Source organism: Salmo salar, chromosome ssa02 (assembly GCF_905237065.1).
Source record: "Salmo salar chromosome ssa02, Ssal_v3.1, whole genome shotgun sequence".
Classification (NCBI taxonomy): domain Eukaryota; kingdom Metazoa; phylum Chordata; class Actinopteri; order Salmoniformes; family Salmonidae; genus Salmo; species Salmo salar.
In genome coordinates, this window is record NC_059443.1 from 49,903,220 (window position 1) to 49,928,425 (window position 25,206).

At 43.9% G+C, this 25,206-nt stretch overlaps 1 protein-coding gene across 5 annotated transcripts in view; it reads right to left on the bottom strand.

The window, feature by feature from the left end:
- LOC106585154 (mitogen-activated protein kinase kinase kinase kinase 3) overlaps positions 1–25,206 on the bottom strand; it is a 116,996-nt gene that overhangs the window by 65,894 nt on the left and 25,896 nt on the right. For 4 of the 5 annotated variants that reach the window (XM_014171069.2, XM_045705361.1, XM_014171052.2 and 1 more), the window contains exon 2: positions 18,844–18,901. In XM_014171069.2, coding sequence (XP_014026544.2) covers positions 18,844–18,901 — 58 coding nt within the window. Of the gene's footprint in view, positions 1–18,843; positions 18,904–25,206 lie in introns of those variants that run through there. The other variant, XM_045705364.1, reaches the window with a different exon arrangement.

Sequence of the window (25,206 nt, forward strand, 5' to 3'; positions counted from 1 at the left end):
AGTCTGCATACTGACCCGATGCGCAGAGATAATGGCTTGGAGGATTGATTTAGCAGAATCAATGCGTTATTTGTAATCTATGCTAGTCCCTTTTGATGAAGGCATCTGTCAAACCGGCAAAGCTATCGGTGCAAACTTTAAGCTACACACCTCCCAAATGAGGACCATACATCTCAGAATCAATGAGCCGCACGACGTCCAACTACGATCACTGAGGGGAATCAATTCCACAGATCATAATTACACAGGCTGGGAATATTCAGTTTGGCAGCTTGTCAACACCACCAGAAGGCCAGTGTTTCCTGACACTCAACGTTATTCTAATGCAGGGGAGTGCGATGGACTTGGAAACTGGGGATATAGAAACCAATAGAAGCTACGTTTTAGAGGCATGTCTCCTTGAGGTTGCACTCAAACACATGCACACCCACTCACAGATAAGAAATTATCTCAATGACAAGGCGGCAGTAAATAGCCCTCGATTAAAACCCACTGGGGATGCTTGCATTTCGATTTTAGCACTTCTGTCAATACGGGATGTGTGCCGCCCATTCAAACCCCGCACTCTCCATCAGCACTGTTGCTATGTCAGCGCATTTCTCCCAGGCAGAGCTATCGAGTGCAGCTCCACCCGATGCTTCTTCAGAGGGAGAAGCAGGGCACGTTTATTGGTTTTAACGAGAAATGACTGCCCATGAAGCTCTCCCTCGCCTTCGATTGGCCCAAGGGACGGAAGGCAGGGCCCGGTTGATTGGCTGATTGGGCGAGAATCACTTTTTTTTTCTCCGACAATGTCCCCTGGGGTTCGTGGACCTGACGGCGCCGATCTGGGCTGACCTTGATCTCTGGCTCGGATCTCAACATCTATAAGCATGTGCGTCATCTCATGCGCGGCGGGACAAATGCTTTGGAGGAGAGAGAGAGAGAGAACAAAGTCACTTTAGTGTGACTGCTGGCTTAATGATGGACGCTCCAGGCCTCATTAAAAAGCTGATCTATGTTTTTTTTTTTTTTTACACCTCTCTCTCACCACTCTTCAATATTTCTAAGCCTGTCATTCGCTCTGCATTCAAAATCCCTTCTGTAGCCTCAATGAGAGATGAAAATAAATATGTATGCTGGTTTATGTAATGGCTCATTAAAATGTATGGAACATGCTAGATATGCAAGGCGAGGGTTGTGAATAGAGTTAGCGCCGCAGCAAAAAAAAGAAGCCCTATTAATAAAGTTTACACGGACCCTATGATGAATTAAATATCGGTGGGGGGGAGGGGGGTTTGCGGGTCTTTTTCTGCTTACGGCCCTCCTCCCGAGGGAGCGTCCCAGGATTCACTTTCAACAGTGACCAAGGTCAGATGGCCCTGGTGCTTCCTGTCGTGGTGAGCCTGTCCTTCTCCGGTGACGCAGTGACATTTTCCCAGTACGGAAGAGATTGGAGAGAGGGACTGACTGTGTAGGATACTCTGGTTGAAGTTTCCCCTAGGTACAGATCCAGGATTAGCGTCTCCTGCTCCAATTATAACCTTAACCATTAGTGGGGAAAAGGCTAAACTGACCCAAGATCACCGTCTAGGGGCATGTAGGACTGGGGGAGACGCCTACTACGGACTGCCATCACCTCTACGTGCTAATACCAAAGGAATGACTTTGGATAAACTCCTGCACACTTATCTCGAGCTTGCCAGAATGAGTCTTTGGACTCAAAACTATTTATAAATATGTTATATTTAGAACACAAGTGGAGATTTACTGGCTTATTACAGAGATGTAATGTTAGCTGAATTGCTTACTTTTTTTTAAAGTTAAGAACATGGCGTAACAATAACTCAAAAAGTATTTTATTTTTATTTTGTCATTAATTTAATCTTATGTATTCTTTTTGACCACAATATCCTACAAATACATGGAATTAAGTATTTATCTGCAGTTACAAAACAATGTTTAATAATTACATTCTGGTCACTAAGCACAAATATTGTAACTGTACGGACCAATGGTAGTTTTAATTTGGACTATTTAGCAAACAGTAGTGAATTTTTCCTTTCATCCAAGGTGACATGGAATAAAGCAGTGTACTAAGCAATAGGATGCCCCCTTTGGGATGCTCACATACGTTGACAGTAAGCAAGGACCTCATAATATGATCTCATGTTGGCTAATTGAACAGCAAATATTGGCAAATACCATGGGGGACTGGAAGCCATCAGGGTTGTGCTCATTAGGCACCAAACGGAAGAAAACGGAATTAAACAGAAACGCTCATTTTGGTTTTCCGTTGCAGGCCCTAATGAACAGGATCGAGATTTGGGGGAGGGAGCCTTGTGCAAACAGATTGGCTGCGTTGCAATCTATTGGAGCAGTTCCAAAGATCTTGGCAGCCTCTAACCCAGATTCTTGGACTGTACATGAACATCACGAAGCACAAGATGAATATAAAGCCTGGCAGCCAGCCCAAATGAAAATGAATTTATGACCGAGATGCCATTTGAAAATCAAACACAGATTAGAACAAATTGGAACAAGTCAAAAAAGCACATATTAAATGACTTATTTGAATTCTGCAGAGCATGCCACTAAAGCGAGATGAGCCAATTAGATCCCAGCAAACTGTTGCTAGGGAATATTAGTTGGGCTTGCATTGAAAGCATCTTTGGGAAACAGTTTTACATTTGAGATTGAAACAGACTGGCAGATATAACAAGGTGCTGAATATGGTGTCCAGCGTTGGTTAACTGTGACATTGTCACACCCTGGCCATAGAGAGGTTTTTATTCTCTATTTTGGTTAGGCCAGGGTGTGACTTAGTGTGGGCATTCTATGTTCCTTTTTCTATGTTTTGGTATTTCTTTGTTTTGGCCGGGTATGGCTCTCAATCAGGGACAGCTGTCTATCGTTGTCTCTGATTGGGAACCATACTTAGGTAGCCTTTTCCCACAGGGTTGGTGTGGGTAGTTGTTTTCTGTTTGGTGTGTTCACCTGACAGAGCTGTTGCGTTTTGTTCCACTTAGTTTTTTGTTTCAGTGTTCAGTTATAATAAACATCATGAACACGTACCACGCTGCGCTTTGGTCTACTCCTTCTTCCACAGACAACCGTTACAGACATGTTAGAGGGTGTTAGCCGCCCACCCATTATTTTGTCTTTTAACCCTTTTTCCTCCCCAATTTCATGGTATCCAATTGGTAGTTACAGTCTTGTCTCATCGCTGCAACTCCCGTACGGACTCGGGAGAGGCGAAGGTCGAGAGCCGTGCATCCACCAAAACACAACCCAGCCAAGCCGCACTGCTTCTTGACACAATGCCCACTTAACCCGGAAGCCAGCCGCACCAATGTGCCGGAGGAAACACCGTACACATGGCGACCGTGTCAGCGTGCACTGCGCCCGGCCCGCCACAGGAGTCGCTAGTGCGCGATGGGACAAGGACATCCCTGCCGGCCAAACCCTCCCCTAACCCGGACAATGCTGGGCCAATTGTGCGCCGCCCCATGAGACTCTCGATCACGGACGGCATGCGACAGAGCCTGAACTCTAACCCAGAATCTCTAGTGGCACAGCTAGCACAGCAATGCAGTGTCTTAGACCACTGCGCCATTCGGGTTGGCCCCAGCCGCTCACCCTTGGTGTGTCTGTGTGTTAGTCCACTCCACACACTATGATAGTTAATCACTCAGCCTATGTCTAGGCTACATAGGTTTCCATGGTCCTGGCATTGGCGACACGTCTTGAGCCATCGACCGTCACCAAGAAACACACTCATGGACACCATGGCGACATCTGTCAACAGTGCTTGCTGCCCTGGCCGTGATGCGTACTGACAAGCACCTCCATGTCACTCCACGCTGTCACAGTGGATTGTGGCACCTTCCCCTCGTCATGCCGCGCTGTTGGCATTTTAAGGAGATAGGGGAAAACCTTGGCCACATTAATGTTAGATGGGGTTCCTGCAGTGCGTTAGCGTGAATGGCTAATAAGAGACCTCCAGGCCGAAATCGACTGTATGTGGTCCACCTGATAAATCTGGGCACACACACACTCTCTCTCACTCTTTAAAGCTTCTGACCCCTTTCCAGCTCCAATTGTCACTGTCAATCTAGCAAACCATCAAAGCCATGTCTGGTGCATTCTCTACCTCTAATGTACTGTAAGAAGAAAATAATGCATTTAACCCATAGACATCCGCATGGGAAGTTCAAACAACATCAGAAACCCCATCTTGGACGTTGTCTTAAGCCCGTGGATGTGTCACAAATGATAAGTCCACTATTTTTAACCAGAGCCCAATGGGCCCTGGTCAAAAGTAGTTCACTGTATAGGGAATAGTCATTAGAGACGCAACCTTGAAGTGACTGGTATTCCCAACAACTTCACAGTACAGTGTTCTTTTATGATAAACTGACTCACACACCTAACATTGATGATCTTTCATAAAGATGGCCTTGAAAAAAGTGCCGTGAGCGACTACATGCAGAGGGCAAAATACACTCCTATTGGCCTATTGATTTGATTGATGCCTCGCACGTCCCTCTGCGCCAGTCCTGCATGTTAACTCCGTCACACAGGCCTCTGCATAGAAGATCATGTGATGTTGTATAGAATATGGTTCTATGGAACTCATTAATGAACATTTAAAGATATGGGGCATATTAGTTGTATTACAATCCACACCTGTTTAAGATTAAAGGGATAGTTCACCCAAATTACAAAATGTCTTATTTGTTTCCTTACCCTGAACGCAGTCTATGCCATGGACAATGAGACTCTGTAAGAACTGCTCACAAGGTAAGGTTACAAATATGTCATTTGGCTTACTATCCCTTTAAATAAATAAAACATGGTTTACAATCAGCTGTGGATGATAACACAACTGACACAAATCAAATGTTAGAAATGACCATGGCATGAGCACAACCTAAGAATATGCCACAAATAAACCCCAAATCAATTCCTGTTATTGTAGAATTATGCAGTGTCCTTACAAGAATAGACACACGAAGGGAGGGAGAGGGAAGTTGCAGCAAATCAATAGTGCCTATTAAAGTTAAAAGCGCTACGACAGAGGTCCCCTAGTCCAAAAGCCTTGCAGAAATACTCTAGTCTTGAGTGTCAATACTAAAGCAGCTTCCCAAATGGCACCCTATTCCCTATGTAGTGCACGATTATTTCGTTTTTTCTAAAAAGGGAATAGGGTGCCATTTGGGACACACCCCAAAAGCAAGACAGGAGCTGTCACAGCGGATATGGTAAAGAGGTGGTTTGACATTAAAAGGAGAGGATTGGTACAGTCAGGGGGCGGTTCAATGCTGACTGACCCCTCAACCTTCCGCCCAAGAATAGCTTTGGTTGTTGAAGAACATACTCACATACAAGGACAACAACACACACGGCCACACGTGCACACATTAGAGGTCGACCGATTATGATTTTTCAACGCCGATACCAATTATTGGAGGACCAAAAAAAGCCGATACCGATTAAAAAAAATCGGCCAATTTTTTTAATGTATTTATTTGTTATAATGACAATTACAACAATACTGAATGAACACTTATTTTAACTTAATATAATACATCAATAAAATCAATTTAGCCTCAAATAAATAATGAAACATGTTCAATTTGGTTTAAATAATGCAAAAACAAAGTGTTGGAGAAGAAAGTAAAAGTGCAATATGTGCCATGTAAAAAAGCTAACGTTTAAGTTCCTTGCTCAGAACATGAGACCATATGAAAGCTGGTGGTTCCTTTAACATGAGTCTTCAATATTCCCAGGTAAGAAGTTTTAGGTTGTAGTTATTATAGGAATTATAGGACTATTTCTCTCTATACAATTTGTATTTCATATACCTTTGACTATTGGATGTTCTTATAGGCACTTTATTATTGCCAGTGTAACAGTATAGCTTCCGTCCCTCTCCTCGCTCCTACCTGGGCTCGAACCAGGAACACATCGACAACAGCCACCCTCGAAGCAGCGTTACCCATGCAGAGCAAGGGAAACAACTACTCCAAGTCTCAGAGCGAGTGACGTTTGAAACGCTATTAGCGCGCACCCGGCTAACTAGCTAGCCATTTCACATCGGTTACACCAGCCTAATCTTGGGAGTTGACAGGCTTGAAGTCATAAACAGCGCAATGCATTGCGAAGGGCTGCTGGCAAACGCACGAAAGTGCTGTTTCAATGAACGCTTACGAGCCTGCTGCTGCCTACCATCGCTCAGTCAGACTGCTCTATCAAATCATAGACTTAATTATAATATAATAACACACAGAAATACGAGCCTTAGGTCATTAATATGGTCGAATCCGGAAACTATCATCTCGAAGACAAAACGTTTATTCTTTCAGTGAAATACGGAACCGTTCCATATTTTATCTAACGGGTGGCATCCCTAAGTCTAAATATTCCTGTTACATTGCACAACCTTCAATGTTATGTCATAATTACGTAGAATTCTGGCAAATTAGTTCGCAACGAGCCAGGTGGCCCAAACTGTTGCATATACCCTGACTCTGCGTGCAATGAACGCAAAATGACACAATTTCACCTGGTTAATATTGCCTGCTAACCTGGATTTCTTTTAGCTAAATATGCAGGTTTAAAAATATATACTTCTGTGTATTGATTTTAAGAAAGGCATTGATGTTTATGGTTAGGTACAGTCGTGCAACGATTGTGTTTTTTTCGCAAATGTGCTTTTGTTAAATCATCCCCCGTTTGGCGAAGTCAGCTGTCTTTGTTAGGAAGAAAGTCTTCACAGTTCGCAACGAGCCAGGCGGCCAAAACTGCTGCATATACCCTGACTCTGTTTGCAAGAGAAGTGACACATTTTCCCTAGTTAAAAGAAATTCATGTTAGCAGGCAATATTAACTAAATATGCAGGTTTAAAAATATATACTTGTGTATTGATTTTAAGAAAGGCATTGATGTTTATGGTTGGAGCAACGTGTACCTAAGCGACTATATGCAACGTAGGACAGGCTAGATAAACTAGTAATATCATCAACCATGTGTAGTGTCACAAAAAGTGTCGTGTTGAATTGACCAAACTGCAGCGGGTATGTGGATACTCATTCTTTTAATGAAAAAAACACAAAGCATCCACAGGAAAAACCAAACAATAAACGATACTCACGACCAAACAGTGTGGCAGGCTAAACAAGCAGTGCTCACAAACAATTACCCACAAACACACAGACAAACACACCCTACTAATTTAGGACTCCCAATCAAAGGCAACTCAACACACCTGCCTGCAATTGGGAGTCCAATCCCAATTAACTCTACATAGAAAACAAACCTAGAACCTATACCCACAACTCACTAACTAAACCTAGAAATACATAAACACAGAGCAGTGCCCAAAACCCCCGGAATACATAAATAAAACAACCTACACCACCACCCCAAACCATATAAAACAAATACCCTCTGCCACATCCTGACCAAACTCCAACAACAAATAACTTTTAACTGGTCAGGACGTGACATGTAGTTAACTAGTGATTATGATTGATTGATTGTTTTTTATGAGGTACGTTTAATGCTAGCTAGCAACTTACCTTGGCTTCTTACTGGATTCGCGTAACATGCAGGCTCCTCGTGAAGTGCAATGTAAAGCAGGTGGTTAGAGCGTTGGACTAGTTAACAGTAAGGTTGCAAGATTGAATCCCCGAGCTGACAAGGTAAAAATCTGTCGTTCTGCCTGAACAAGGCAGTTAACCCACCGTTCCTAGGGCGTCATTGAAAATAAGAATGTGTTCTTAACTGACTTGCCTAGTTAAATAAAGGTTAAAAAAATAAAAATAAAAATCCGATTGTTATGAAAACTTGAAATCGGCCCTAATTAATCGGCCATTCCGATTAAATCGGTCGACCTCTAGCACACATACACACAAAATTATGAAAGTCAACATTGGATAACAACAGATGTAGGAACTTCATTTGAGCCAGTTTGCTACAGCAGACAAATAATCCTGCAGCAACAGGATTTTTTAATATTTTATGTGGATTATAATTAATGGACATTTTCATAGGGGTTGATACATTTTTTGTAAGGGAAAATGAAGTCAAATGTCAAAGTGGAAATTACAAACTTCAGAAGCCTTTTTAAAAACCTCAAATACACCACAAGTTTTAAATGTCCTGTACTGTAGGAATGTACTCTTGCAACAGGGTATTCAAATCAAGATCCTATTCTGTACTGTATATTTAACGGACTGCCTGAAAGTTGAATATTAGTGGTCATATACATACACACAAGCGTGCTTCGCACAAGCAGAGGCTGCTTCCTGTCTGAACTCTTACCATCCGCAACATCAGATAGTAGACCACAAGCCTCAGACTGCATATCTGTACACACACACGCACGCACGCACAGATAACCGCACCCATGCCCGTACACACATGTGCACACACACTCACACACAGTCCATCAAGCCTACCACCTGCTGACTGTCAGTCTAATAAGCCAAACTCAAAGTGAATCCCTGTTGATACATAGAAAGAAAAAGTAAGTAAACATTTCTTTAGTCTAGCCTAGCCTACACCCACCAGTTCCCACCCCCTGGGTTGGTTTGACTATAGCAGCAACAGTTAACTGTAAAATTATTATGAAAGTCAACTAAGACCAAAATGTTAAGAAGATGTATTGAATCGTTGTTTGATTCGGATTCTAATAGCACCATACCTATTAGAGTCAGTAAAATACCAATACAATATCATATGACTGTACAGAATGGGATGTTCTAAACTCCACATTGACCCCTAGCCACCCATTTGTAGATCTGAAATAATTGGACTGGATAGGTATAAGCAATAAGGTAATAGCTCCACTTTGTCGTCAAATGTTTTCGTGATATTGCTTATATCTATCCGAACCTCTCAGATATCATATTAAGAGGTGTTAGGGCTATCGGTTGATTTGAAATTAGTGTTATACGTAGCTCAAAAGTAGGGATGCACGATAGAGGTCGACCGATTAATCAGAATGGCAGATTAATTAGGGCCAATTTCAAGTTTTCATAACAATCGGTAATCGGCATTTTTGGTCACCGATTACATTGCACTCCACAAGGAGACTGCGTGGCAGGCTGACTACCTGTTACGCGAGTGCAGCAAGGAGCCAAGGTAAGTTTCTAGCTAGCATTAAACGTATCTTATGAAAACTAGTGATTATGTTAAGATTGATTGGTTAACACCTCTTACATCTAGACGTTCCGCTAGCGGAACACCTGCTCCAATATCCAATGATAGGCATGGCGCGAATTACAAATTCCTCAAAAATACAAAAACTTCCATTTTTCAAACATATGACTATTTCACAGCATTTTAAAGACAAGACTCTCCTTTATCTAACCACACTGTCCGATTTCAAAAAGGCTTTACAGCGAAAGCAAAACATTAGATTATGTCAGCAGAGTACCAAGCCAGAAATAATCAGACACCCATTTTTCAAGCTAGCATATAATGTCACATAAACCCAGAAGACAGCTAAATGCAGCACTAACCTTTGATGATCTTCATCAGATGACACACCTAGGACATTATGTTATACAATACATGCATGTTTTGTTCAATCAAGTTCATATTTATATCAAAAAACAGCTTTTTACATTAGCATGTGACGTTCAGAACTAGCATACCCCCCGCAAACATCCGGGGAATTTACTAACAATTTACTAAATTACTCACGATAAACGTTCACAAAAAGCATAACAATTATTTTAAGAATTATAGATACAGAACTCCTCTATGCACTCGGTGAAAGCACATTTTGCAATATTCTAAGTACATAGCCCAGCCATCACGGGCTAGCTATTTAGACACCCGGCAAGTTTAGCCTTCACCAAAATCAGATTTACTATTATAAAAGTTTGATTACCTTTTGTTGTCTTCGTCAGAATGCACTCCCAGGACTGCTACTTCAATAACAAATGTTGGTTTGGTCCAAAATAATCCATCGTTATATCCGAATAGCGGCGTTTTGTTCGTGCGTCCCAGACACTATCCGAAATGGTAAATCAGGGTCGTGCGCATGGCGCAATTCGTGACAAAAAAAATCTAAATATTCCATTACCGTACTTCGAAGCATGTCAACCGCTGTTTAAAATCAATTTTTATGCAATTTATCTCGTAAAAAAGCGATAATATTCCGACCGGGAATCTCCTTTTCGGCAAACAGAGGAAAAAAATCACAAAGACGGGGGCGGCCAGGGCACGCGCCTAAGCCCACAGTCCCTTGATCGGCCACTTGAGAAAGGCGATAATGTGTTTCAGCCTGGGGCTGGGATGACGACATTCAGGTCTTTCCCGGGCTCTGAGCGCCCATGGAAGACGTAGGAAGTGTCACGTTAGAGCAGAGATCCTTTGTAAAAGATAGAGATGGCAAAGAAGTTCAAGAAATGGTCAGACAGGCCACTTCCTGTAAAGGAATCTCTCAGGTTTTGACCTGCCATTTGAGTTCTGTTATACTCACAGACACCATTCAAACAGTTTTAGAAACTTTGGAGTGTTTTCTATCCAAAGCCAATAATTATATGCATATTCTAGTTACTGGGCAGGAGTAGTAACCAGATTAAATCGGGTACGTTTTTTATCCAGCCGTGAAAATACTTCCCCCTAGCCATAACAGGTTAACTACACACGGTAGAGGATATTACTAGTTTATCTAGCTTGTCCCGCCTTGCATATAATCGATGCGGTGCCTGTTAATTTCTCATCGAATCACAGCCTACTTCGCCAAACGGGTTATGATTTAACAAGCACATTCGCGAAAAAAGCACTGTCGTTGCACCAATGTGTACCTAACCATAAACATCAATGGCTTTCTTAAAATCAATACACAAGTATAGATTTTTAAACCTGCATATTTAGTTAATATTGAATACTAACATGAATTTCTTTTAACTAGGGAAATTGTGTCACTTTTCTTGCGTTCTGTGCAAGCAGAGTCAGGGTATATGCAGCAGTTTGGGCTACCTGGCTTGTTGCGAACAGTGTGAAGACCATTTCTTCCTAACAAAGACAGTAATTAATTTGCCAGAATTGTACATAATCATGACATAACATTGAAGGTCGTGCAATGTAACAGCAATATTTCGATTTAGGGATGCCACCCATTAGATAAAATACGGAACGCTTCCATATTTCACTGAAAGAATAAACGTTTTGTTTTCGAAATGATAGTTTCCGGATTTGACCGAATTAATGACCTAAGGCTCGTATTTCTGTGTGTTATTATATTATAATTAAGTCTACGATTTGATATTTGATAGAGCAGTCTGACTGAGCGGTGGTAGGCAGCAGCAGGCTCGTAAGCATTCATTCAAACAGCACATTCCTGCATTTGCAAGCATCTCGTCGCAGTGCTTCAAGCACTGCGCTGTTTATGACTTCAAGCCTATCAACTCCCGAGATTAGGCTGGCAATACTATAGTGCCTATAAGAACATCCAATAGTCAGAGGTATATGAAATACAAATGGTATAGAGAGAAAAAGTCCTATAATTCCTATAATAACTACAGCCTAAAACTTCTTACCTGGAAATATTGAAGACTCATGTTAAAAGGAACCACCAGCTTCTCAGGTTCTGAGCAAGGAACTTAAACGTTAGCTTTTTTTACATCCAAAATTTTGTTTTTGCATTATTCAAACCAAATTGAACATGTTTGAACATGTTTGTTTGAGACTAAATTGATTTTATTGATGTATTATATTAAGTTAAAATAAAAGTGTTCATTCAGTATTGTTGTAATTGTCATTATTACAAATATATATATATTTGTAATAACAACAATTACAACAATACTGAATGAACACTTATTTATTGATTATTTTTATTGATTATTTTTGTGTGATTTTGTTGTCAGCACATTCAACTATGTAAAGAAAAAAGTATTTAATAAGATTATTTATTTCATTCAGATCTAGGATGTGTTGTTTAAGTGTTCCCTTTATTTTTTTGAGCAGTGTATATATATACTGCTCAAAAAAATAAAGGGAACACTAAAATAACACATCCTGGATCTGAATGAATGAAATAATCTTATTAAATACTTTTTTCTTTACACAGTTGAATGTGCTGACAACAAAATCACACAAAAATAATCAATGGAAATCCAATTTATCAACCCATGGAGGTCTGGATTTGGAGTCACACTCAAAATTAAAGTGGAAAACCACACTACAGGCTGAAACAACTTTGATGTAATGTCCTTAAAACAAGTCAAAATGAGGCTCAGTAGTGTGTGTTGCCTCCACGTGCCTGTATTACATTTACATTTAAGACATTTAGCAGACGCTCTTATCCAGAGCGACTTACAAATTGGTGCATTCACCTTATAATATCCAGTGGAACAACCACTTTAAAATAGTGCATCTAAATCTTTTAAGGGGGGGGTTAGAAGGATTACTTTATCCTATCCAAGGTATTCCTTAAAGAGGTGGGGTTTCAGGTGTCTCCGGAAGGTGGTGATTGACTCCGCTGTCCTGGCGTCGTGAGGGAGCTTGTTCCACCATTGGGGTGCCAGAGCAGCGAACAGTTTTGACTGGGCTGAGCGGGAACTGTGCTTCCTCAGAGGTAGGGAGGCGAGCAGGCCAGAGGTGGATGAACGCAGTGCCCTTGTTTGGGTGTAGGGCCTGATCAGAGCCTGAAGGTACGGAGGTGCCGTTCCCCTCACAGCTCCGTAGGCAAGCACCATGGTCTTGTAGCGGATGCGAGCTTCAACAGGAAGCCAGTGGAGAGAGCGGAGGAGCGGGGTGACGTGAGAGAACTTGGGAAGGTTGAACACCAGACGGGCTGCGGCGTTCTGGATGAGTTGTAGGGGTTTAGTGGCACAGGCAGGGAGCCCAGCCAACAGCGAGTTGCAGTAATCCAGGCGGGAGATGACAAGTGCCTGGATTAGGACCTGCGCTGCTTCCTGTGTGAGGCAGGGTCGTACTCTGCGAATGTTGTAGAGCATGACCCTACAGGATCGGGTCACCGCCTTGATGTTAGTGGAGAACGACAGGGTGTTGTCCAGGGTCACGCCGAGGCTCTTAGCACTCTGGGAGGAGGACACAAGGGAGTTGTCAACCGTGATGGCGAGATCATGGAACGGGCAGTCCTTCCCCGGGAGGAAGAGCAGCTCCGTCTTGCCGAGGTTCAGCTTGAGGTGGTGATCCGTCATCCACACTGATATGTCTGCCAGACATGCAGAGATGCGATTCGCCACCTGGTTGTCAGAAGGGGGAAAGGAGAAGATTAATTGTGTGTCGTCTGCATAGCAATGATAGGAGAGACCATGTGAGGATATGACAGGGCCAAGAGACTTAGTGTATAGCGAGAATAGGAGAGGGCCTAGAACAGAGCCCTGGGGGACACCAGTGGTGAGAGCACGTGGTGCGGAGACAGATTCTCGCCACGCCACCTGGTAGGAGCGACCTGTCAGGTAGGACGCAATCCAAGCGTGGGCCGCGCCGGAGATGCCCAGCTCGGAGAGGGTGGAGAGGAGGATCTGATGGTTCACAGTATCAAAGGCAGCAGATAGGTCTAGAAGGATGAGAGCAGAGGAGAGAGAGTTAGCTTTAGCAGTGCGGAGAGCCTCCGTGACACAGAGAAGAGCAGTCTCAGTTGAATGCCCAGTCTTGAAACCTGACTGATTAGGATCAAGAAGGTCATTCTGAGAGAGATAGCAGGAGAGCTGGCCAAGGACGGCACGTTCAAGAGTTTTGGAGAGAAAAGAAAGAAGGGATACTGGTCTGTAGTTGTTGACAGAGGGATCGAGTGTAGGTTTTTTCAGAAGGGGTGCAACTCTTGCTCTCTTGAAGACGGAAGGGACGTAGCCAGCGGTCAAGGATGAGTTGATGAGCGAGGTGAGGTAGGGGAGAAGGTCTCCGGAAATGGTCTGGAGAAGAGAGGAGGGGATAGGGTCAAGTGGGCAGGTTGTTGGGCGGCCGGCCGTCACAAGACGCGAGATTTCATCTGGAGAGAGAGGGGAGAAAGAGGTCAAAGCATAGGGTAGGGCAATGTGAGCAGGACCAGCGGTGTCGTTTGACTTAGCAAACGAGGATCGGATGTCGTCAAGCTTCTTTTCAAAATGGTTGACGAAGTCATCCGCAGAGAGGGAGGAGGGGGGGGCGGAGGATTCAGGAGGGAGGAGAAGGTAGCAAAGAGCTTCCTAGGGTTAGAGGCAGATGCTTGGAATTTAGAGTGGTAGAAAGTGGCTTTAGCAGCAGAGACAGAAGAGGAAAATGTAGAGAGGAGGGAGTGAAAGGATGCCAGGTCCGCAGGGAGGCGAGTTTTCCTCCATTTCCGCTCGGCTGCCCGGAGCCCTGTTCTGTGAGCTCGCAGTGAGTCGTCGAGCCACGGAGCAGGAGGGGAGGACCGAGCCGGCCTGGAGGATAGGGGACAGAGAAAATCAAAGGATGCAGAGAGGGAGGAGAGGAGGGTTGAGGAGGCAGAATCAGGAGATAGGTTGGAGAAGGTTTGAGCAGAGGGAAGAGATGATAGGATGGAAGAGGAGAGAGTAGCGGGAGAGAGAGAGCGAAGGTTGGGACGGCGCAATACCATCCGAGTAGGGGCAGAGTGAGAAGTGTTGGATGAGAGCGAGAGGGAAAAGGATACAAGGTAGTGGTCAGAGACTTGGAGGGGAGTTGCAATGAGATTAGTGGAAGAACAGCATCTAGTAAAGATGAGGTCAAGCGTATTGCCTGCCTTGTGAGTAGGGGGGGAAGGTGAGACGGTGAGGTCAAAAGAGGAGAGGAGTGGAAAGAAGGAGGCAGAGAGGAATGAGTCAAAGGTAGACGTGGGGAGGTTAAAGTCACCCAGAACTGTGAGAGGTGAGCCATCCTCAGGAAAGGAACTTATAAGTCAAGCTCATTGATGAACTCTCCAAGGGAACCTGGAGGGCGATAAATGATAAGGATGTTAAGCTTGAAAGGGCTGGTAACTGTGACAGCATGGAATTCAAATGAGGAGATAGACAGATGGGTCAGGGGAGAAAGAGAGAATGTCCACTTGGGAGAGATGAGGATTCCAGTGCCACCACCCCGCTGGCTCGATGCTCTAGGGGTATGCGAGAACACGTGGGCAGACGAGGAGAGAGCAGTAGGAGTAGCAGTGTTATCTGTGGTAATCCATGTTTCCGTCAGCGCCAGGAAGTCTAGGGACTGGAGGGTAGCATAGGCTGAGATGAACTCAGCCTTGTTGGCCGCAGACCGGCAGTTCCAGAGGCTGCCGGAGATCTGGAACTCCACGTGGGTCGTGCGCGCTGGGACCACCAGGTTAGAGTGGCAGCGGCCACGCGGTGTGGAGCGTTTGTATGGCCTGTGCAGAGGGGAGAGAACAGGGATAGACAGACACATAGTTGACAAGCTACAGAAGAGGCTACGCTAATGCAAAGGAGATTGGAATGACAAGTGGACTACACGTCTCGAATGTTCAGAAAGTTAAGCTTACGTTGCAAAAATCTTATTGTCTAAAAATGACGAAAATGATACAGTACTGCTGGCTGGTGGAGTAGGCTAGGTAGCAGTGGCTGCGTTGTTGACTTTGAACGTGTAGCTGGCTAGGTAACCTCGATAGTTTCAGTACTACACCTTGTCATGATACAAAAGCAACTTTGTAGCTAGCGAACATAACACTAATCAAGACGTTCCTTTGTAATGTATTTAGTTTCTACAATGCTGCTCGTCGGTAATAGTTGGCTGGGTTTGGAAAAATGGCGTCGCGGGGGACGGAAATAGCTGGCTAGCTAACCTCGATAATTACTAAACTACACAATTATCAAGCTATGACAAAGACAACTATGTAGCTAGCTAGCTAACACTGCACTAGTCAAATCGTTCCGTTGTAAAGTATTAGTATCTACAGCGCTGCTAGTCGGTAACGGTTGGCTAGCTAGCAGTGGGTTAATGATGACTAGGTGTGTTGACTAAGTCTGGTGTCGCATCGCGGCTGGCTAGCTAGCCTCGATAATTACTCTAAACTACACAATTATCTTAGATGCAAAGACAGCAAAGACAACTATGTAGCTGGCTAACTAACACTAACACTACACTAATCAAGTCGTTCCGTTGTAATGTAATAGTTTCTACAGTGCTGCTAGTCGGTAGAAGTTGGCTGGTTGGCTAGCTAGCAGTGTTGACTAGCTAGCTAGCAGTGATGACTACGTTAGGAGGACGAAGATAGCTAACCTCGATAATTACTCTAATTACTCTAAACTACACAATTATCTTTGATACAAAGACGACTATGTAGCTAGCTAAGAAAAATTGCTCAGATCAAACAAATCAAACCGTTGTAATGTAATGAAGTGTAATATTACCTGTGGAGCGAAGCGTAGTGCGACTGCTCGCTCCAAACCAGAAGACCTCCCTACAATGCCTGGGCATGCTCCTGATGAGGTGGCGGATGGTCTCCTGAGGGATCTCCTCCCAGACCTGGGCTAAAGCATCCGCCAACTCCTGGACAGTCTGTGGTGCAACGTGGTGTTGGTGGATGGAGCGAGACATGATGTCCCAGATGTGCTCAATTGGATTCAGGTCTGGGGAATGGGCGGGCCAGTCCATAGCATCAATGCCTTCCTCTTGCAGGAACTGCTGACACACTCCAGCCACATGAGGTCTAGCATTGTCTTGCATTAGGAGGAACCCAGGGCCAACCGCACCAGCATATGGTCTCACAAGGGGTCTGAGGATCTCATCTCGGTATCTAATGGCAGTCAGGCTACCTCTGGCGAGCACATGGAGGGCTGTGCGGCCCCTCAAAGAAATGCCACCCCACACCATGACTGACCCACCGCCAAAACGGTCATGCTGGAGGATGTTGCAGCCAGCAGAACATTCTCCACGGCGTCTCCAGACTCTGTCACGTGCTCAGTGTGAACCTGCTTTATCTGTGAAGAGCACAGGGCGCCAGTGGCGAATTTGCCAATCTTGGTGTTCTCTGGCAAATGCCAAACGTCCTGCACGGTGTTGGGCTGTAAGCACAACCCCCACCTGTGGACGTCGGGCCCTCATACCACGCTCATGGAGTCTGTTTCTGACCGTTTGAGCAGACACATGCACATTTGTGGCCTGCTGGAGGTCATTTTGCAGGGCTCTGGCAGTGCTCCTCCTGCTCCTCCTTGCACAAAGGTGGAGGTAGCGGTCCTGCTGCTGGGTTGTTGCTCTCCTACGGCCTCCTCCACGTCTCCTGATGTACTGGCCTGTCTCCTGGTAGCGCCTCCATGCTCTGGACACTACGCTGACAGACACAGCAAACCTTCTTGCCACAGCTCGCATTGATGTGCCATCCTGGAAGAGCTGCACTACCTGAGCCACTTGTGTGGGTTGTAGACTCCGTCTCATGCTACTACTAGAGTGAAAGCACCGCCAGCATTCAAGTGACCAAAACATCAGCCAGGAAGCATAAGAACTGAGAAGTGGTCTGTGGTCACCACCTGCCGAACCACTCCTTTATTGGGGGTGTCTTGCTAATTGCCTATAATTTCCACCTGTTGTCTATTCCATTTGCACAACAGCATGTGAAATTTATTGTCAATCAGTGTTGCTTCCTAAGTGGACAGTTTGATTTCACAAAAGTGTGATTGACTTGGAGTTACATTGTGTTGTTTAAGTGTTCCCTTTATTTTTGTTGAGCAGTATATATATATATATATATATATATAAGAAGTTAAGGTTGCATTTTCACATGTAGCAAACATCCTTAGAAAATGTATAGATGATTACAAAAATGGAACCACAGGAGGTTAGTGGCACTATTATTATTATGAGCTGTCTTTCCCTCTGCAGATTCCTGTGAACAGAACATCACTCCCAAACTAATTCAAACATCACTTACATATGATCAATTCAACCTCAATAGATTACCTAACCAATCCACTTATCATAGCCAAGGGACAGAAATGGGTTTAGGCTAAAATTTGGTCAGATAGCATCCGAGAGCTAGTTTGCTATTATTCCCACATACGGAAGCAACAGAACAGAATGCAGTTTAGAGATTGCAAGCTGATAACGTGCTATTCATAGCAGAATGCAATTGTGCAACTGACTGGTGACAAACTATCACCAAACACAAACCAACTATAATTAGGCTGTTTTATGGTAGCAATTATGACTAACTGTGGATCAATGAGTTAGCCTGCTAATGCTAACTAAGAAGAACACTACAATAAAAATTGCTTTTTTGGATTGTTAGACATCACCTCTATAGGTTATTGGTGTAGTGAGTCAGTTGACCTATACCTCGCCTTGTTTATCCTTATGAAAAAGGATATGTGTGTGGGGGGAGGGAGGGGGTCAGAATTAGGGTTGCAAAATTCTGGTAATTTTCCCAAAATTCCCAGGTTTTTCAGATACCCTGGTTGGAAGATTCCCGGAATAAGGTATTTTTTTAACCCTATTCTGAATATTTTGGGTTAATGCTGGGCTAGAATAAAAACGTGACACATTATATGGTAGGTATGATGCAGATGCCTTTTACACTAATAAGGCCAGTGTGTGGCCTATACAGGATTTAAACCCGCAACTCTACTGTAAACAACATGCTCCAACCAACATAACCACTAATGTTATGCTCTCACTTGGTCATAATATACTGTATGCATATGGCCTGGGGCATTCAGGTGGGCTTCATTTGCATAACACTTTTGTATTTTGCCTAGGGTCTTAAGTCAATTCCTCCAAATGTTTAGTGGGTCTCATAAACAGGCACAGTAATGACTGGAGAAGTAGGATGGTGGGGGAGAGAAGATTTAAGTGAGTCAAATGGAATAATAGGACAGTCTAGCTGATCCTAGATCTGTACGTAGGGGAAACTTAACCCCAGAGTGTGAGAAGAGGGAGGCAAAGATTCTTACCGGGCTCCAGTTTGATGACCTTGATGGCCGCCAGCTCCCCTGTGGTGACGTGCCGAGCCTGGAAGACAAACAAGACAGAGGGTGAGCACATCGACCAGTCTCCAAAAACACACACAGAAAGCCACGGGCGATCGATGAAGAGCTGACCAAGAGCACACCTTAAGAAGGACGTGTTTTGACGTTTTTATCTGAATATTAAATCATTTCTGGGTAACAATTAAGTACCTTACCGTGATCGTTTTTAATTAAAATGGTCAAAAAGAAACAAAAATATTTTCTAAGCAAAGAGCAATTTCTCAAGCAAGAATTTTGCTAGGACTGTCGAGGAATGGTCTGAGTTGGGAGAGGAAAACTGAAAACTAGCTGTTACTGGTAGACCGATTTGAAACTGTATTTCTTATTGGTCTATTAACTAATTATCTGCCTGGTGATGACACCAGGTAGGCCAAAACTCCATCCCACGAAAACAGGCTGAAATTTCACAGTATTATTCCAACCTCATAGTATGGAAATATATATAAAACACAGGAAATCACATTTGACTGCACTGGGCCTTTAAATAGCTACAGATAAAACTTGAATAGTCATGATGACTCCAGTTTCTCGAGATTCTGGTCTAATGAGACTACTGTCTATTCAGTTTTTTTATCCCAACCTGTCTAGTGAGGAATTGTCAGTCACAAGGAAACTAATGTTTCATGTGTTCAGTGAAAAGATATTCAAGTCATTATGGACTGAAAACCACCATGTGGTCATTCAGGATCAGGGAATCATCATTTCGATAATACGTGAATTTTATTGTGGAGAAATGCAATAAGCCTACCTTCAATACAGGTTATTACCAGACGGGAAAATCAAAACACAGAAAATAAGCAATCAAACAAGCGAAATGTCAGTATAGAGACAAAGAGTCGCCGCAATTCAACGGCTCAGACATGAGTCGTATGTGGCAGGGTCTACAGGCAATCACGGATTACAAAAGGAAAACCAGCCACATCATGGACACCGACGTCTTGCTTCGAGACAAACTAAACTTTGCACGCTGTGAGGATAATAAAGTGCCACCGACGCGACCCGCTAACAAGGACTGTGGGCTCTCCTTCTCCGTGGCCAACGTGAGTAAGACATTTTAACGTGTTAACCCTCGCAAGACGGCCAGCCCAGACGGCATCCCTAGCCGCGTCCTCAGAGCATGCACAGACCAGCTGGCTGGTGTGTTTACGGACATATTCAATCTCTCCCTATCCCAGTCTGCTTTGCCCGCATGCTTCAAGATTGCCTTCTTGGGTACAGGAACAATGCTAGCAAAGGTAACTGAACTAAATGACTACTGCCCCGTAGCACTCACTTCTGTCATCACGAAATGCTTTGAGAGACTAGTCAAGGATCATATCACCTCCACCTTACCTGTCACCCTAGACTCACTTCAAATTGTTACCGCCCCAATAGGTCCACAGACAACGCAATCGCCATCACACTGCCCTATCCCATCTGGACAAGAGGAATACCTATGTAAGAACGCTGTTCATTAACTATAGCTCAGCACTCAATGCCATAGTACCTTCCAAGCTCATCATTAAGCTGGAGGCCCTGGGTCTCAACCCCGCCCTGTGCAATTGGGTCCTGAACTTTCTGATGGGCCTCCCCAGGTGGTGAAGATAGGAAACAACACCTCCACTTCACTGATCCTCAACATTGGGGCCCCACAAGGGTGCGTGCTCAGCCCTCTCCTGTACTCCCTGTTCACCCATGACTGCGTGGCCATGCATGCCTCCAACTCAATCATCAAGTTTGCAGACAACACAACAGTAGTGGGCTTGATTACCAACAACGACGAGACAGCCTACAGGGAGGAGGTTAAGGAACTCGGGGTGTGGTGTCAGGAAAACAACCTCTCACTCAATGTCAACAACACAAAGGAGATGATCGTGGACTTCAGGAAACAGCAGATGGAGCAACCCCCTATCCACAATGACAAGACAGCAGTGGAGAAGGTGGAACGTTTTAAGTTCACAGACAAACTGAAATGATCCACCCACACAGACAGTGTTATGAAGAAGGCGCAACAGCGCCTCTTCAACCTCAGGAGGCTAAAGAAATTTGTCGGGCTGTATCACCGCCTGGTACGGCAACTGCATCGCCCACAACCGTAAGGCTCTCCGAGGGTGGTGCGGTCTGCACAACGCATCACCGGCAGCCAACTACTTGCCCTCCAGGAATCCTCCAGCACCCAATGTCACAGGAAAGCCAAAAAGATCAACAACGACAACTACCACCTGAGCCACTGCCTGTTCACCCCACTACCATCCAGAAAGCGAGGTCAGTACAGGTGCATTAAAGCTGGGACCGAAAGACTGAAAAACAGCTTCTATCTCAACACCATCAGACTGTTAAACAGCCATCACTAACACAGAGAGGCTGCTGCCTACATTGAGACTCAATCACTGGCCACTTTAAAAAAGGGAACACTAGTCACTTTAATAATACCACTTTAATAATGTTTACATATCTTGCATCACTCATCTCATATGCTTATACTGTATTTTATACCATCTATTGCATCTTGTCTATGCCGCTCTGCCATTGCTCATCCATATATTTATACAGTTGAAGTCAGAAGTTTACATACACTTAGGTCATTTTTCAACCACTCCACAAATTTCACAAACTATAGTTTTGACAAGTCGGTTAGGACATCTACTTTGTGCATGACACAAGTAATTTTTTCCAACAATTGTTTACAGACAAATTATTTCACATATAATTCACTGGATAACAATTTCAGTGGGTCAGAAGTTTACATACACTATACTATGTTGGCTGTGCCTTTAAAGAGCTTAGAAAATGCCAGAAAATGATGTCATGGCTTTAGAAGCTTCTGATAGGCTAATTGATATAACTTGAGTCAACTGGAGGTGTACCTGTGGATGTATATCAAGGCCTACCTTCAAACTCAGTGCCTCTTTGCTTGACATCATGGGAAAATCAAAAGAAATCAGCCAAGACCTCAGAAAAAAAATTGTTGACCTCGACAAGTCTGGTTCATCCTTCGGAGAAATTTCCAAATGCCTGAAGGTACCACGTTCATCTGTACAAACAATAGTACGCAAGTATAAACACCATGGGACCACGCAGCCGTCATACCGCTCAGGAAGGAGAAGCATTCCGTCTCCTAGAGATGAACGTACTTTGTTGCGAAAAGTCAAAAATATCTATATACACAGTAAAACGAGTCCTATATCGACATAACCTGAAAGGCCGCTCAGCAAGGTTGAAGCCACTGCTCCAAAACCGCCATAAAAAAAAGCCAGACTATGGTTTGCAACTGCACATGGGGACAAAGATCATACTTTTTGGAGAAATGTCCTCTGGTCTGATGAAACAAAAATAGAACTGTTTGGTCATAATGACAATCGATGTTTGGAGGAAAAAGGGGGAGGCTTGCAAGCTGAAGAACACCATCCCAACCATGAAGCAAAGGGATGGCAGCATCATGTTGTGGGGGTGCTTTGCTGCAGGAGGGACTGGTGAACTTCACAAAATAGATGGCATCATGAGGGTGGAAAATTATGTGGATATATTGAAGCAACATCTCAAGACATCAGTCAGGAAGTTAAAGTTTGGTCGCAAATGGGTCTTCCAAATGGACAATGACCCCAAGCATACTGCCAAAGTTGTGGCAAAATGGATTAAGGACAACAAAGTCAAGGTATTGGAGTGGCCATCACAAAGCCCTGACCTCAATCCTATAGAAAATTTGTGGGCAGACCTGAAAAGGCGTGTGCGAGCAAGGAGGCCTACAAACCTGACTCAGTTACACCAGCTCTGTCAGGAGGAATGGGTCAAAATTCACCCAACTTATTGTGGGAAGGTTGTGGAAGGCTTGTGGAAGGCCGAAACGTTTGATCCAAGTTAAACAATTTAAAGGCAATGTTACCAAATGCTAATTGAGTGTATGTAAACTGACCCACTGGGAATGTGATGAAATAAATAAAAGTTGAAATAAATCCTTCTCTCTACTATTATTCTGACATTTCACATTCTTAAAATAAAGTGGTGATCCTAACTGACCTAAAACAGGGAATGTTTACTAGGATTAAATGTCGAAAAACTGAGTTTAAATGTATTTGGCTAAGGTGTATGTAAACTTCCGACTTCAACTGTGTGTATATATTCTTATTCCATTCCTTTACTTAGATTTGTGTGTATTAGATATTTGTTGTGGAATTGTTATATTACACTGTCGGAACTAGCAGTACAAGCATTTCGCTACACTCGCAATAACATCTGCTAACCATGTGTAGATGACCAAAACAATTTGATTTGATTTAATAAAGGCAGACATTTAGCAGGCAGATTCAAAGGTTAATCAAAATTGGTTTAGGATTAGGGTTTAGTTTAGGAGGGGTGAGTTAAGTTAGATAATAGGTGACAGAAGGTCTATAGCACCATCACCTAGCCTTCTGGGGTCAAGAGGCTATGTTCCAATAAATGCAATATATTGTGCACGCATTTGAAGTTGTACAGTATGAAACAAGTCGCTGTCATGTTGATCCACCTATCCAGGCTTTTCAGATGTCTGATCGTCAAGGGCCACTTGCAAAGGGCAGAGAACAAGACTCTATAGCTCTCAACAGAACATCATTTCAGTAACCCTGAACCAAGAAAATCACGCAAAGTACTTGATTAGATTCTGGGGGGAGAGGTGTTAGATATAAGCCGGAATGTCTTTGGTGGCTCCATACCCCTCTCTGAAAGTCTCAAGGGCCAAAATGTCACATCCCCGTCCCGAAATTCAAAGGATGCCCCACCCTGCGAAATTGTGATTCCTCGATATAACCAGTGACTCAAACTCAATGTTCTGGAACTATGTTCCTCGCTAGTCATCGCATCCCAGTCTGTTGATAGACGCCTTAATTACATTTATGTTACGTAGTCTTTCCATGAGTGATTAAAGCAAATTAGCTTACAGTAAATGCCACTGCAAGCACACACTCTGCAACATTCCACAACCAACATTACCCAACCTTCCACCACCGTCACAGTGGCAAAGAAGAGGAAAAGCAGCAGCAGACAGGTCATGAAACCTTTACTCTGACTGGCCCACACCTATTTCTACTCCGAGTTCTCTAAGAACTCCAACACCCACTTCTTCCAACCTTCCCCTGCAGGCTGCCCATGCCTCTTTTCCCACAGACCCCAACCGCTCCAGCACCACTCAACCAAGGCAACACAGGTGCAAGGTACAGATGGAGGCAAAATCATTACCCACCGCTGTCACAGGGGTAAAGGGGCAGGCCATGAAACCTTTACTAACACCTGTCTAAGAACTCCAACCTCTACTCCTTCTGCCAACCTTCCCCCTGCAGGCTGCCACCCCCAATCGGGAACGCTGACCCAACTCTCCTCCATCCCAGTGACATGTACTCAGTCTAGCTCAGGCAGCACAGGTGCAGGGCACAGCAGGGCATTTGGCTGCCATCTCAGGTAATTACAGCCTGAGAAAATGGACCCACAGGGTTCGCACCGACTGTAGAGGAGAATCTGGAGCAACTCTTTCTTTGCACCAGGGCAGATTTTCACTGCATTTAGAGAAAAGGAGATAGAGATAAAACATGTATCTATGTTCACGGCAATGTGTGTCCGTGTTGCTTTTGGATGTCGTCAATTATAGCGGTTTTGTCGTGTTTAATGTGTGATGTAATTACTGTCATTGTTCGTAAGAATAACGGATGGAAAAATTATCCAGAAATGAAGAGACATGTTTTCTGTCTGATCAATCTAGTCCTGAATGTCAAAACTCAAACATCAGAGAGATGTCAGGAGGGAGACTAAAAAGAGGACGCTCATGGCAGAATTGGGTCATTTAATGTGAAAATGGAGCAACTAATGACCCTGACGTTGTGGACTTTCCTGAAATGTAATCCATAGAAATGTCCTTTGGAGGAAAGATGTTTATCATATATTTCACATCGGTCTCCAAATGGATTATGGAGAAATAAGTAATATTTTGTTCCATTTTCACACAGAATGACCCTATTTCCCTTCTGCATGCCTACTCAAAGCAGTGCTTGCATGCCTGCTCATAGCAGTGCTGTGGAATTCCACACACTTCCTGGTCTGAGTGAAACAATACCTACCATTGATCCAGCAGCTTTGTTTACAAAGGGAGTATGACAGATAGGGGTGGCTAATGTTAACTTTTCATGGTGAGGAAAGAGAAGACCTCTTTTGAACTTGTACTCACAGTGAAGAGAAGGCATCCATGCAGTATTTAACGTGTTAAAGGGATAGATCACTCAAATTACAAAATGGAATGCATTGACTTGCATTGTAGTTGTCCCTTAAATGCTAAAAAGTTAG